The 14,004-nt window shown below is 52.9% G+C and overlaps 1 protein-coding gene across 2 annotated transcripts in view; it reads right to left on the reverse strand.

Moving 5' to 3' along the window:
• Positions 1–1,701: 1,701 nt before the first annotated feature.
• MAP2K3 (mitogen-activated protein kinase kinase 3) overlaps positions 1,702–14,004 on the reverse strand; it is a 30,988-nt gene continuing 18,685 nt past the window's right edge. For both annotated transcript variants that reach the window (XM_082292537.1, XM_082292538.1), the window contains exons 4-13: positions 13,136–13,184; positions 10,169–10,282; positions 9,570–9,689; positions 9,306–9,422; positions 9,111–9,162; positions 8,183–8,310; positions 7,516–7,593; positions 5,608–5,747; positions 4,870–4,915; positions 1,702–4,431 (exon numbers count right to left, since the gene is read on the reverse strand). In XM_082292537.1, the coding sequence (XP_082148663.1) occupies positions 4,348–4,431; positions 4,870–4,915; positions 5,608–5,747; positions 7,516–7,593; positions 8,183–8,310; positions 9,111–9,162; positions 9,306–9,422; positions 9,570–9,689; positions 10,169–10,282; positions 13,136–13,184 (928 nt within the window). In that variant the 3' untranslated portion in view covers positions 1,702–4,347. The remainder of the gene's footprint in view (positions 4,432–4,869; positions 4,916–5,607; positions 5,748–7,515; positions 7,594–8,182; positions 8,311–9,110; positions 9,163–9,305; positions 9,423–9,569; positions 9,690–10,168; positions 10,283–13,135; positions 13,185–14,004) is intronic.

Here is a 14,004-nt window from a genome sequence, read left to right on the forward strand (position 1 = left end):
CGAGCTACAAGGTGCCCACAGTCCACCTGAACCAAAAAAAACCACCCCTGTCCTAGATACAGGCTCAGCCACCATCTGAAAAAAAAAAAAAAGAAAAAAGAAAGAAAAATTAAACAAAATAAATAACCCTCAGCCCCAGAAAACTGGCTGCATCATCACACCCCCTGCTAATTCATTAGCCAGCCCTCCTCCGCACACGGCTCTTAGGAACAGCGTGAGCTCCAGCTCAGGAGCTCCTGGAGAGAACCACCGTAGAATAGAAGCACAGAGCAGTTTGGGTTGGAAGGGACCTCAAAGCTCATCCAGTTCCACCCCCTGCCATGGGCAGGGACACCTTCCACTATCCCAGGTTGCTCCAAGCCCAGTTCAGCCTGGCCTTGGACACTTCCAGGGATGGGGCAGCCACAGCTTCTCTGGGCAACCTGTGCCAGGGCCTCCCCAGACTGACAGCCCAGAATTTCTTACGTGTACTGAACCTACATTTCCCCCCCTCAGTTCAAGCCCATTGCTCCTTGTCCTACCACTACAGTTCCTGATGAACCAGCCCAGCAAAGGACCAGTATGACCAGTACAAACACCTGCACTGTACTGGGAGAGCGCATTGGGGCCTGCCCTTTTAGAGGGACTGCTCTCAACACGTGTTCTCAGTACAGGGCAGGGAAAGCTGCTGGCCCTTCATCTGAGGAGGACTGAGCTGCTGCAGCCCTGATGGTCCCCATGTCCCCTCCCTGTGTTGGATGTGCTGAGTTTTCCCTTCTCTGCAGCGGGAGCTGTGTCCTTCTCACCCAGGTTTGGGCACTGCCTGTTCGCACCTCGTGACAGTCCCATGGGGAAGTCACCAGGCAGAAATAACCTTTTTTTGCCTCTGTTTGAGACAAATGGGGGGGAAAAAAACACCTTTTCTCCTAATAAGGGAACTCAAAGTGATGAATTTTCCACTTCTCCTGAAGTTCTTCCCTCGGAGGCACTGATGCATTTTTAATGGTCTCGATGTAGCTATTAAGCTGGTAATTGGAACAGAGCAGACTCCAGCTCCCGGCAGGTCAGGCCTCCTCCAAGCGTGTCCCCACACCACACGAATGGGTGCTCCTGGGGTCCCTGCTCTCCCCAGCATCGCTGACCCCACCTCGGCCCCATTTCCGCAGAGCATCGACACCAAGATCCCGGTGCTTGGGGGACCCGGTGTCTCCGGCCTGATCCTGCCTCGAGAGGGCTGACAGGGAAAATATTTGGGAAGGGAGCTGTTTCCTTGCTCCCAACTCCCCGCCAAACCTGAAGCTCCGTCCCCCGGACGCCCCTGCCCTCGAGAGAGGGCGGGGAGGTGCCGAGACAGGGGGGTCACAGCGGGTTGGGATGGAAAGGGGGGGACTCCGCCGGGTCCCGCCGCCGGTGGAAGCTCATCCCGCCGGGTCCCGGTGGATGTTCATGCCCCGCGGGGTCCCGGCTCATCCCGCGGGATCCCGGTGGATGTTCATGCCCCGCGGGGTCCCGGCTCATCCCGCGGGATCCCGGTGGATGTTTATGCCCCGCGGGGTCCCGGCTCATCCCGCGGGATCCCGGTGGATGTTCATGCCCCGCGGGGTCCCCAAATCCAGAGCAGCATCACCCCACACTATAAGGAGAAAGCAGGGTACCACTCCAAACTGCTGCCCCAAACAGCCCCGAGCTGATGCTCAAACAGGAACAAGAGGAGACAAGCAGTGAGTTTGAGGGTGAATTTTATTGGAAACAAGGACGGGGGTTGAGGGATACAGACCATTCCCAAAATGACAAGGGGAGAGGGGCTTCCTCACCAAGCTTAAAGCCAGGCTGGTTCTCCCCAAGGAACTGCCACTGCAGAGGGAACCAGCTGGGACAGGGAAGCAGGGAGGTGAAAAGGGACATGGGATGTGCACAGGTAAGAGCTGTGTTGAATGAAGCAGAGCAGATGGCACAGGGAGGTGTGGTGTGTTTGCCTCCTCAGGAAAGCCTCTACACATCTACAGGGGCCCAAGCCCATCCCAGAGCCATCGCCCCTGCATTTGAAAGGGGAGATGGTCCCTTTTCCCAAAATAAAGAAATCAGGACTTTCTCCAGGAGAAATGCAGAAAAAAATAAAAAGCATGCAAAACCAAATTTTAAAAAATGAACACCATTCCCCAAAGCACCAAAAAAAGGGTGAGATAAAGGAAGGGGAAAAGGGGTTGAAACAAAGAAAGAAGGGAAAAGAAACCAAAAGCTCAATTCAAAACAAAAATAATCCAAAGTAACCAACTATGAAAAAAAAAATACAGTTGTACATCGCAGCAGCAAAGCTGGCAAACCAAGCAGGTACAGGTGAGTGTCGGGTGGTTTGCAGAACAGGATGAGGGAGACATGGAGAACATCAATCACTTCCTGATTTTCCATCCAGAGTTGGGCTGGGGGATCAGGGTCAAACCAAAGCTGAACAGAGTTTGTACAGCTTCACCTGGGCTGGTTCTCTCAGGGTTTGTCAACTTGGGAAGGGGGATCAGAGGGATGGCACAGGGAAAAGCACGGCTGTGTGATGTCCCAAGGACTGAAAACCATTTGCCCCAAAGCAGCTTTCCCAGGAGCAGCTCATGGGGGTAGATGGTGTGAAGCACCCCAGTTCCCAGGCAGGGGGTGCCCAGCACCACATCAAACCCTGGACTGCAGGAGGTGGGATAATGCATTAGGGGACATCATTCTTCATTGAGGGGAACCCTGCACACTGGAAATTGACCCTGAAATCCAGACCTCCAGGGTATGAATTTCAGGAATAACATTTTTTAAAGATTCAGTTAAAAAATAGATGCATTTCTTTAAAAAAGAGAAAAAAAAAGTTATTTTAGGCCAGAGTGTTTTCTAGTGACCCCTTTTTCCCCACCTGCCTAAATTTAGCCAGAACAACATTATTCCACCAGATCTGCTGGCCACATAGACATCCACACATTCAGCATTGATTTAAAAATATATAATATATATAGAGCACACATAGACACACACAAATATATATTAGAAAAGAAAAAAAAAATCCTTCAGAAAAACTCAATTATTTAAAAAAAAAAAAAAAAACCAAAACAAAAAAAAAAAAACCAAAATCCACAGCCGGTGCGTTTATCCATGATCATGTACAGTAGAAGCCAGAAACCCCTCCTGCTCCCCTGGCTCCTCGGGCTGGGAGCATGGGGAAACACATCAGGTTTTCACAGTGGATTTGTCAGCAGAGAAGGAACTGCTCCTCCCTCCTCCCACACAGAAGGGCTTTAATTTATAGCGAGTTAGATTAAACCTAGGAAACATGTTACAAAGTCCATTATATATAGACATCAAATGTACAACTGCCGGCAGCCCCGGGCCAGTCACTGGGGTTTGGCTCTCGCTGGCACCCGCAGGGGTTGGGGACAGTTTGGGACACGAGGGGTGCGAGTTCAGCCTCCGGAACGAGCGGGTGTCACAGTGCGAGGTCTTACATCAGCTCCAGGTTGGGAAGCAGATGGAGCAGCGTCCTCTCCAGGAGCCAGGGAAGCTGGAGGCAGCCAGGGCTGCAGAAGGCGATGCCCGAAGCAGGGATGTGTCCTCCCAGCCCACGGCTGGAGGGAGGAGAGGCAGCATGGGAGACCTGCTGTCTCTCCCTCACCTTGTGCCCATGAGGGAAGGGATGGATGCTGGATGAAGTCCATGGGCAGGCGTGGGGACAGTGTGGGCTGTAGCTTGTGTCACAGTGGGCTTGTGGAAAAATGCCTTTTTTCTCCCCCAAGGCAGCAGCATTGATTGAGGGAGAGGGATGCCTGGCCTGGTGCTGCCTCAAAGGGTCCTTAAGGTGTCGAGCCAGGCATTAAAACAGCCTCTGGTGTGAACAGCAGCCCAGGGGGCCCCACAAGCCCCTAAAGCTGCGTGGGCTCCTGGGGGCAGAGAGCCAGGTACAAAGGGAAGGCAAGCGAGACCAGACTCCGAGGAAGGGGCTTTGTGCAGGCAGGAGAGGAGTGGGAGAAGCACAGCAGCACTGATTCTGTCTTCCCCAGGCAGCAAAGAAACACAACCCCCTGCGCTGTGCAGCAGGTACTGGGGAGGGGAGGTGGCCTCTGGCACCCTCTGCCCGCTCAGACATCGTGGGCATGGTCCTCTCCTGGGACCTCCTAAGCCTTCAGAGTCCGTGGCTTAACTGGAAAGGTGTTGGCTTCAAAAGGCTCCTCCTGGGGGATTTTTTTCTCTGGGCAAAGAGATTTCAAGGCCGAATGGGGCCAGAGATGCCCCCAGGCCGGGGAGGTGCAATTTGTGCAAACCACCGTGAACTCGAGTCCTCGGTCGCTCTCCTGCGGGGAAGCCGGGATGCAGGGACTGCAGGAAGCTGGGAGCTGGGAGTTAGGAGTCTTCCCCGAGGATCTCTGTCACAAAGGAGGCCATGTCAGTCTCTTTGGTGTCGTGCAAGGTAAAGAAAGGGTGTTCCTGCCAATGAGACCAAAGACAATGTCAGCTGACATCTGAGGAAGGACAAGGCCAAGCACAGACCCCAGGGGATGCCACACAGCTGGGGGTGGACACCAACCTCCTCCCCAGGCTCCCATGGACACCATTCTTCAGCTAGAGATGAACTTTGGCATTTTTTGGTTCAGCCCTAGTGGGACACCCCACCTTAGTAGCTGTACTACCATCCTTCAAGGTCCAAACTCTCCAAGAGCAGACAGGACAGAGGGAGAAAACACCTGGAAACCCTGACCTTAACACACGTGAAATCAACGCACCCTTCCTCCACCTCAGACACACTACACCCATCCTGCTCCGTGCCTGAAAAATCACCCACATGTTGTCCCATTTTCCTGCTGGACCACTGATTTGAGTTTCAAAATTGGGAATAAAGACCAGCAGAAACATCTCTGCACTTACCATAAGTTCTAAATAGTTCATTCGCTCAGCTGGGTTCTTCCTTAAGCTGGAAGGGGAAAAAAAAAATGGGAGAGAACGGCTGTAGATCTTTTTCTTTTGCTGTACATGGTCTGTCATAGAGGATCTCCCCTTCCCAACCAACATTAAATGCTCCTCTTCCCTCCTTGGCTGAGCACGTTTGAAACACCAGCAAAGCAGCCAGGCAAGTAACTGGAAAGGACAACTCAGTGTTTTGCCACAAACAGTACAAGCCAAGCAGCTCTGCAGTCTGCCCCACACAGACCAGAACAGCTGGGGAGGACAGGAGATGGTTTCCCAGCACCTGCAGGGTGAGTTTGCCTCTGCCTGGCAGCTTCAAGCAGCACCCAGGGAGCAGAGGACACCACAGGGAGAGCAGCTTCCCACAAAACCACAAAGCAGCTTTCACCCAGAGGCTGCCAGGGGTTCTTTCTGGTTTCACTGCCACTTTGCCAGAAAACACCAACATTTCAGCAGCAGTGACAGGAAAAGGGGAAGAGAAACCTCTGCACCTTCCAACCAGCCTGGGTGAGTCAGGCCGAGAGCAAAACCAGTTTGGGCAGCACTTCCTGCCATGCTGAGCACCAGGTACAGCGAGGAGGAGAGAAATGGGCTCCCAAAGGACAGCAAACCCAGCCCCACAGTTCACTCCAACCCCTACGGATCAGGGCTCCTCCTCAGCCAGGCTGGGAGAGCCAGCAGTCCCTGCTGCAGCCTCACCACTGTGCTGTGAAGTCCACGAACTCCTTGGAGAAGCGCTCGGGCGGCAGCTGGGGTGAGGGTTCCTCTACCACCTGCTTGAGCTGCTGGAAGGGTGTCCCCCAGGACTCGTATGGGAAGCGGAGAATGGCCAGTTCAATCTGGGGAGGGAGGCAGGGCAACGTGAGACACACACCAAGCACAAACCCACGATGTTCAGCCAGCTCAGATTCAAAGGAAAACCCTCTTTCCTTACAAACCATTTTCAATTTGGGTCATACCACTTTTTTTTTTTTTTTTTTTTAAATACAAAGACCCAGAGGCCAAAAATACTTCCTTTTGAGGCTGGTTCAGCATATTAATGCATTTACAGGAAGTCACAAAAGATATGTAAAATGGGATTATTTAAAAAGATAATAACAGCACACAGTTTCTGCACTGGCTTCCAAAGCGCTCTGTTGGCCCTAAGGCAGCCTCTGGGCCTTGGGCTGGCACTGCATGAGCTAAACACACAAAAAATCCACAAACACAAGAAAAATTAAGTGCTAGAACATCGTTTTGCCAAAACCACCTAAATTACTGGGTTCTTCCTACAAGTCACCTCTGCTCCATCCCTCATTTAAGCAGGAAAAAGTCTGTCACAGCTCTTAGGCAGTCTCCTCATGCCAAGGATCAGTTCCTGTCTCAAAATGGGCAACAGAACCTCCACACCTGCCTAGTAGGGTGGGATGGGAGGAATAAAAACCCTGAAAGGGCAGAGTGGGGACAGAGCCCAGTGTCCCTCCCTGACTCTGGTCAGGGGAGCTCAGTTCCTGCTGCTGGAAAACTGAATGAAGCCACCAGCCCAGGAAGGCCTGGAACAGCCCTGCAACTCAATGGCCCAAAAACTGTCTGGTCTGAAATCAATCCAACCCCTTCATAAAGAAAACAAAACAAAACAGAACAGGAAGCCAGCCCAGGAGGAAGACACGAGAGGGAACCAAACATTCCGGGGCTCCATTCAGCTGCAGGCTGGCCAGCTTTCAGTAAGGTCCTCTCTCCCTTCCAGCTTTGGAAAGGTTTGGATATTCCATCACTCAGACTCTCCCATCCCACAGCTTCCTGCAGCTCAGAGCTGATGACATTTCCGGTCAGCCAGCCAAGCTCTGCACTGGCATGGGGACACCAGGGAGAGGGGCTTGGGTTTGGCACAGTGGATGAGACCACGCTGGAGAAGAGGGAATATTTGCCCAGACAGCGCACACGAATGCAGAGATGCAGCCTCCAAAACACAGGCTACGGCTAAGAGGGCACAGGAAAAATTCCTGAAAATAATCTACCCTCAGAGAGACAGTCTCCTGGAAAGCAGGAGCCATGTTTTCCAGCAGCATCCCTTGGAGCCAACAGCTGGGATTTCCTTTGTCCTCTGGCGCCAGAGGATCTCAGCTGCTCTCTGCAAGATCAGTTTCTTGCAGGAGGCAGATAAACCATCGCGAGCAGCTGCGATTTTGGAACTGAAAGTATTTCCCCTTCCTGTTGGCTGCTCTGAGCTACCCCACAGGCAGGATTTGCTGCAAACCATACACAGCAGCTCTCACTGCAGCAGGACTGGAATCCCCTGCAAGGCTCTGCTGACATGGGGGGTGAAGCAGGAAGGCTGAGCCCCAGCTGCAGCAAACCCTGCTCCACTGACCACCCCTCAGCCAGCACCCAGGGAACTGCAGAGCAGTTAAAAGCCAGACTCTTGGATACTCGTTGTCATCCTGATATTGTCCACTGGGAGCCTGAATTCCCTGGGTAATTAACCTCATCATGCCCTGAGCTGTCATGCTCAAATTGAGTCCAGCTTGATGGGCACCCACCCAGCTCACAGCAAGGGTACAGCCCCACCAGCCCAAACCCCATCCCAACCCCAGGGCTGCAGATACAGATCGTAGCCCTTGGCATTACCATTGTGATCCCAAGGCTCCAGACATCTGACTTCACATTGTAGCCCTTCTGGTTCAGCTCAGGGTTTATTCTTTCTGGCTGTAACAGCAAAATGGGAGATGTTACCACTCCTGTTTTCCCAGTGCAAACCCCACAAATACCTGGCTCCAAAAGCCAGGCTGGATGGATTCCCCTGGCTCATGTCCCTAGGGAGGCAGGGTCTGAGGTTAAATCTAGAACTGATGAAAGCCACATCTTGCTCCACACAACTCACATCAATTCCCCTCTTTGCAGGAGAGTGAGACTTGCACGATCCCTGCCTCAGGAGCCCACGCTTCCCACATGGATGCCACAGACGGCAAAGGGAAATTCATACTGACTTGAGGATGAAATGAAAGGACCCTGCCAAGAAAAGCCTCAGCACTTTCTATCCAACAAGAAGCAGTGCCACAACCAGCACCAGCCAGTTTTGTATCCTTCTGCAAATGGAAGGGGAGAGAAAGAGTTGCTGTGGGATTAACACACAGAGCTGGGCTTACAGGGAGTGTGATCCCACCCTTGGAGGCTCTGCTGAGTCAGGGAGACCAGAGCACTCTTGAGTGGCTTTTATCTCAGGGTGGAGGTAGAACAGACTGATTTCTAAGCAGCAGCCTCTTAGAAGCACAGGGCTGCACAGGGTTGCACTTACAGCCATGTAGGGTTTGCAGCCAGCATCCATGGTCTTGGCAACAGAGTCCACCAAGTAGCCACTGATCCCAAAGTCGCACATCTTCACGTGTCCCTCCTTGTTGATCAGAACATTGGAAGGTTTCACATCTAAGAGGAAATACAAGAGGGCAAACTGGGCATTTGCAGGGGTATTGAAGAGTCTGATACAAGACAGGCAATTCCCTGCAGGCCTGGGAGGGACAAGGCAGGCCCTGACACAAGGGAAGGGAGACAAAACCCCACCAGTTTTATTTCAATAAAAATTGTTTGCAGGTAAATTACAGCCATGTCCTTCAGGGAGAACAAGTCCCCTCTCCAACCCAGCAGGTAAAAAGGTTGAAATAAAATGCTGAGGAGTTAATCCCCAGCTCCCCAGGAGAGATTTATGCGCCCAGCATAGCCTTAAAAGCAGAACTCTACCAAATCTTCAGGACAGTTTGTCTCACGCACATCACGATCTGTCCACAACTACACAAGGGACTACACCAGGATGGAGAGCAGGACCTGGGTGTTACAATTCCCATCTGTGATTTTTTTAAGGAGTCCTTCAGCCCTCACTTTGCTAAAACTACCCAGCCAGGAGGATTTGGGGATTTTATCTCCAAGAGCTGCCTTCAAGGCACTTCTGTACTCCAAGAGGGACAGAGATGCTCATAAGATACAGGTAGTGAGGAATTCTGTTGTTACTTTCAACCCTTCATCTGGAAAGGAGGAAGAGAACAACATCCTGCAAGAAGGGATGCAGCTCAGGAACAAGCATCTAGATCTGTTCACCACAGTCCTAAGCACCAGCAGACACCACTTTAGGCACCCCAGAGGGACACACCACACCTGGGAAGGAGTCCTCCCCTAGCTTATATCAAGGTTAGATCTTGAGCCACACTCCACTAACCCCTTCCAGCATTTACCTCTATGGATTACAGACAGTTTACTGTGCAGGTGCTCCAGAGCTCGTACAATCTGGGGACAAACAGAGTGAAAAAGTGCCCATCAGTCACACGCAGCAGCGGCCTCTCACTGCAAACACACCACAGGCCTCAGGAGAGGCCTCCAACAGGCTCAGGGGATGCACAAACCCATGTAAGAACCCAAGAGCCACTCACAGACACAGCCATTTTCCCCAAAATGTCTTCAGGGATGGTTTTCTTCTTCTCCAGTACTTTCTTGTAGAATTTATCTAGGGAGGTGTCCATGAGTTCCATGCAGATCCACACATCACCCTGTGGATGGAGAGAAAGCAGTTGAGAGGGAATTCCCTGGAAACCCATGGGAGCTAAAGAGCTGGGCTGAAGAACACAGAGGTGTTTGGGGACAGTTTGGTGCCTCCAGCGCAATCCCAAGGCCCCAGGTGCCCACCAGGTCAGTACCTCACGGAAGAGGGCTCCGTAGAAGGTGACTGTGTAGAAGCAGTCAACTGTCCTCATGGAGATGTCCAGGTCCATCAACAACCTCTTCTGCTCCTGCGTGTTCACAGTGGCTCGAATCCTCTGAGACAAACATGAAAGAAAAAGGTTTGGTGTAGGTGGGGCAACACCATCATCCCCCAGCCTGACTCAGGACCTGCAGTTCTGGGGCCAGGGCAAGTGCTTTATCCTTATTTTGCAGCCAGCAGCACGCAGGAGGAGACGCCCAGACTGCCTCTGCCAGGCAGAACCTTAACAAATGCCAGACTCTTGGCACACTCTGCAGCGAATGCAGGGCCAGGCCAGCAGCCTGGACAGGCACTCTGACATCCCAGCCTTGCGCTGCAGGCACCAATCCTGGATTTCCAAGCCTGTTATCAATCCCACCGTGCCCAGCCAGTATCAGCGCAGACCCTTCACCAGCCAAACCACACCAGGAACACCAGAGGCTGCCAAAGCCAGATAAGCCCATCCCCGCTTTGCCACAACCAGTGGAGCTCAGCAGTTCCTCTGCTGCCTTGGAGCTGCCCACCCTGATTCCCACCCTGCTCAGGTGTCCTCACCTTCACGGCCATGATGGTGCCGCTCTGTGCGTGCCGGACCTTCTCCACCACGCCATAGGCCCCACGGCCCAGCTCCGAAATGGCCACCAAGTCATCAGCTTCCACCTCGAAGTTCTTTAGGGAGAGAGGACAAAACGACATCAGGGACAAGCACATTTATCAACAAGGACATCAGCAACACTTTCAGCTCACTCTGCAGAGCATTTCAAACAATGGTACCCTACAGGACTCCAGAGGCACCGCACTTGGAGAAGATGGGGGTATTTCTGGCTCTGTTGAATCACAGTCCAAACCCTCTCACCCCACACTCACCAGGGCTCATTTAATTCCCCCTCTGCAGCTGGAGATCAAGACTTTCATCCTTTAAGCCCAGGGAACGTTGCCACTAAAAAGGGCACCAAAGGTTGGTGCCTCTCTGCCTGCTGGGGATTACCCACATGAGGGTATTTCTGCAGTTGCTGCACTATTTGCAGGATTTTAACAGCTCCTGTGCCAACACAGGCAGCAGTCAGGAGCCTCTAGCACAGCTCCAAACCCCTGTGTGCAGCCAGGGATCCCTCACCTCTTCCCACATCCCAAAAATCATCAGTCACAAATACACCTGTGAGTGTCTAGTAACACCTGTGCAAAGCCTCTCTCTGAGGGGATGCATACAGCAACTCCATTTCTAATTATCAGCAAGTTCAAACAGGTTTTACCTGCTTTCAATACTTTCTCCTACCACCAAAAAGCTGCCAGCAAGGTAGAACCTGAGTTTACACCAAGAAAACAACTATGTAAGTATTGCTTCAAGCTGGGACAAAACCATGGCCAGTGCTCACCCCAGCGAGTGCCTGACAAAGCAGGGAGCCAGAGAGCTCCTGCACAACCCACAAACAAGTTTCCCTAAAGACATGTTCCCCTGTAATTGCTGGCTCTGTTGGGCAGGGCACGAACCAAGTGAGACACGGACTATTTTTGGATGCTGCATTCATCACTCCTAATAAGTCACAGGCCTCCTTTTAGCCAGGCTTTATCCAGCCTCCAGTCTTCCTCCGGTCTCAGGGAATGAAAATAATACCAGGATGCCAAACTGCCCCAGTGGCCACAAAGGCAGTGAGGGTGGGAAACAAGCACAGCACAGCTCCGGATACGGTGCCTGCAAGCTACGCCCTGAGCAGGGAGAGCGGAAACAGCCTCTGGCGTGGAGGAGCCAGGCTGGGAGATGTGGCTGCCAGGCCAGCACTGTCCCCTCCGCACTGGCCACAGCACAGGCAGCAGCCACCAGCTCTGCCAGACCTTCCCGCCAGCCGCAGCTCCTCTGGTTCCAGCCAGATGTGGCTGCTGATTCCAGCCAGATGTGGCAGGCAGGGAGCGAGGGAGAGCTGTGCCTGAGCTCAGCGCTGAGCCATGCTCTGCCCAGCACAGGAAGGTGCCGGCCCTTTCCTGGGCAGGACGTGGATCCTGAAATGAGGAGAGCAGGGCTGAGGGGACATGTCCGACCTCCTGCCTGCAGCAGCTGGCAGAGGAGCAGTGCGGGCTCACAGGGGCCTCCAGGAAGGATCTGGTGGTGCTTTTCGGACACGTGTTCTGCAGTTGTTCCAGGTTATTGTGTTTTTCCTTTCCTGGCATTTGCCCTGAGGCTTCCCCAGAAGCTGGCGGTTCCCAGCACACTCCAGGAACCAGCACTGCCCTGCCCAGCAACAAGAGGTGATGGATGCACCCACGGAGCCAGCCATTTCCCTCCCAGGACAATGGGATGCACAGCATGGCCTGTGCAGATCCCATGGACCCGAGGTCACCACCCACCCCCACTCCTAAAGCTGGACTTCTGCCCAAGTCCTCTTCTCTATCATGTCACTCTAAAATACCCAGACCAGACTCTTCCTGCAACCACTGGAGCAGGCAAGGAAGTTACTCTAGAGAGTTTTCCGTAAGCTGCAGCACTGTCCCCTCACATACACCGTGCCCAGGCTGTCACAAAGAGCATCTCTCTCAAGAGTTCTTGCTACACACAGGCCCAGAAAACAGCACAGGCAGCAGGACTGCTCCCTGGACCCAGCCAAAGCTTCCACTCCTCTCCCCTAATCCTTGCACTGAGGCCAAAGGACCCAGATCCCATCAGCCAAGCCACCTCCCAGCCTGGAAGGGTCTAGATATAGGGCTAATCCAATGCAGGGTATTTTTAGCTCGTTTGCAAACAGCTTCTGCAGCTCCAAGAGAGCCCATAACAAGAGAATGAAATAAAAGAGAGACAGTGGCTATTTCTAGCAGTGTTTTTCATCAGGTCACTAGGAAAGACTTTGGAGAACCAGAGAGAAGCTTTGGGCCCAGCTTCTCCTGGGCCTCAGGCAGCAACAGACCTGTGGGTAGGTAGGATAAAGGGACTTTGTTTGGGGCAGTCTGTGAGCTTGGTGTGGCCATCCTGGTTTAGGACAGATGGGCTGGGTCATCAGAGAATGGTTTAGATCGGAAGGGACCTTAAAAATCATCCAGTTCCAACCCCCTGCCATGGGCAGGGACAAATTCCACTATCCCAGGTCACTCCAAGCCATGTTCAACTTGGCCTTGGACACTTCCAGGATGGGGCAGCCACAGCTTCTTTCCATCCGTTCAGACCAAGGTGGCTGGTGGGGCTCTCAAGAGACCACTGTAATCATCCACTATGGACAGAACTGCCCACATGGCCTCTGATGGCACCCACCTGCCTCCTACAGGCAGGAGAGCCCAGCCAGCGAGAGCACAGGCATCTTACAGGTGAGGTGACACATTCAGCTCCCCAGCAGTCACTGATCTAACTACACATGGACACCCCACTGCTGCACAGGGAAAAGGTCCTGCTGTGGGACGTCCCATCCCTGCAAAGTTGCATCCCGTGAGGCTGCACTCCTGATCTGACAGGTTGCAAGGCACAATCCACAGAGCTCTCCATGCCCAGGGAAAACAAAACGGGAAGCAAGCAAAAAGAAAAATCCCACTGACACGTACTTTATCTCCAATGGTAATGAACGCCCTGGAGTCCAAGTTCCTTGGGGGCCTGCAAGAAAAGAGACAGAATCAGGAGAAAGCCCAACTTCATTCACCCTCTTGGCCAGAGCCAGGTTTCACATTCCTTTGAGCACTTTCAGCCACTGCTTTCCCCCGCTGTGCCTCGTCGTGGGTTCCAACCAGCCCCCTCCAAACACCCACAAATGCTTTAAATTGTGCCAGTAACACCTCACCCCACACCCACAAGGCACAGCGAGAACCCTGGGGAGTCAGCCAGGTGAGACATGCACCAAACCACCCGGCTGTGAAACCATTCCTGCTCGGGAGAGGAGCCAAGAGTGACGGGATGAGACGTTTCTGTGGCACAGCAGCTCAGCTGTCATGTTTTGACAGGCAGGTGTTGTAACAGCACAGCCACACAGCCCAAAACGCACGCGAGGGAACAACAGGTAATTCCTCCCCTGTGAGTCACTTGTGTACACTCTGCTGCCTGTTCCAGGCAGGCAGAGCAGGCAGCACTTCAGTGTCACCCCTCTGCACAACACCAGGCAGGCAAAAGTTATCTTTTATGGCTTTTTTCCTCATTGCTGCCCACTTCCCATTATGGGCAGCACGGTACTTTTAGAGCCATCATGAGAGTTCTGCCCCTGCCCCTCGTGCCTCACTTCTGGGCTCTCCCCATCCCCTGGGAGCTTCTAAGAGCGGAGATTGCCCAACTGGCTTAGTCTCAATTCCCATCAGAGCAGCCTCCAGCTTCAAGGAAGTACTTTGGGCTCTGAGCAAAAGCCTTGCACTGCGCAAATATTTGCACTGCAGCTTAAAAAGCAGGGAGAAAAGGAGCTGTGGACAGCTTGCACCAGCCTCTGGGC

Source organism: Coloeus monedula (assembly GCF_965178545.1).
Source record: "Coloeus monedula genome assembly, chromosome: 16".
Lineage (NCBI taxonomy): Eukaryota > Metazoa > Chordata > Aves > Passeriformes > Corvidae > Coloeus > Coloeus monedula.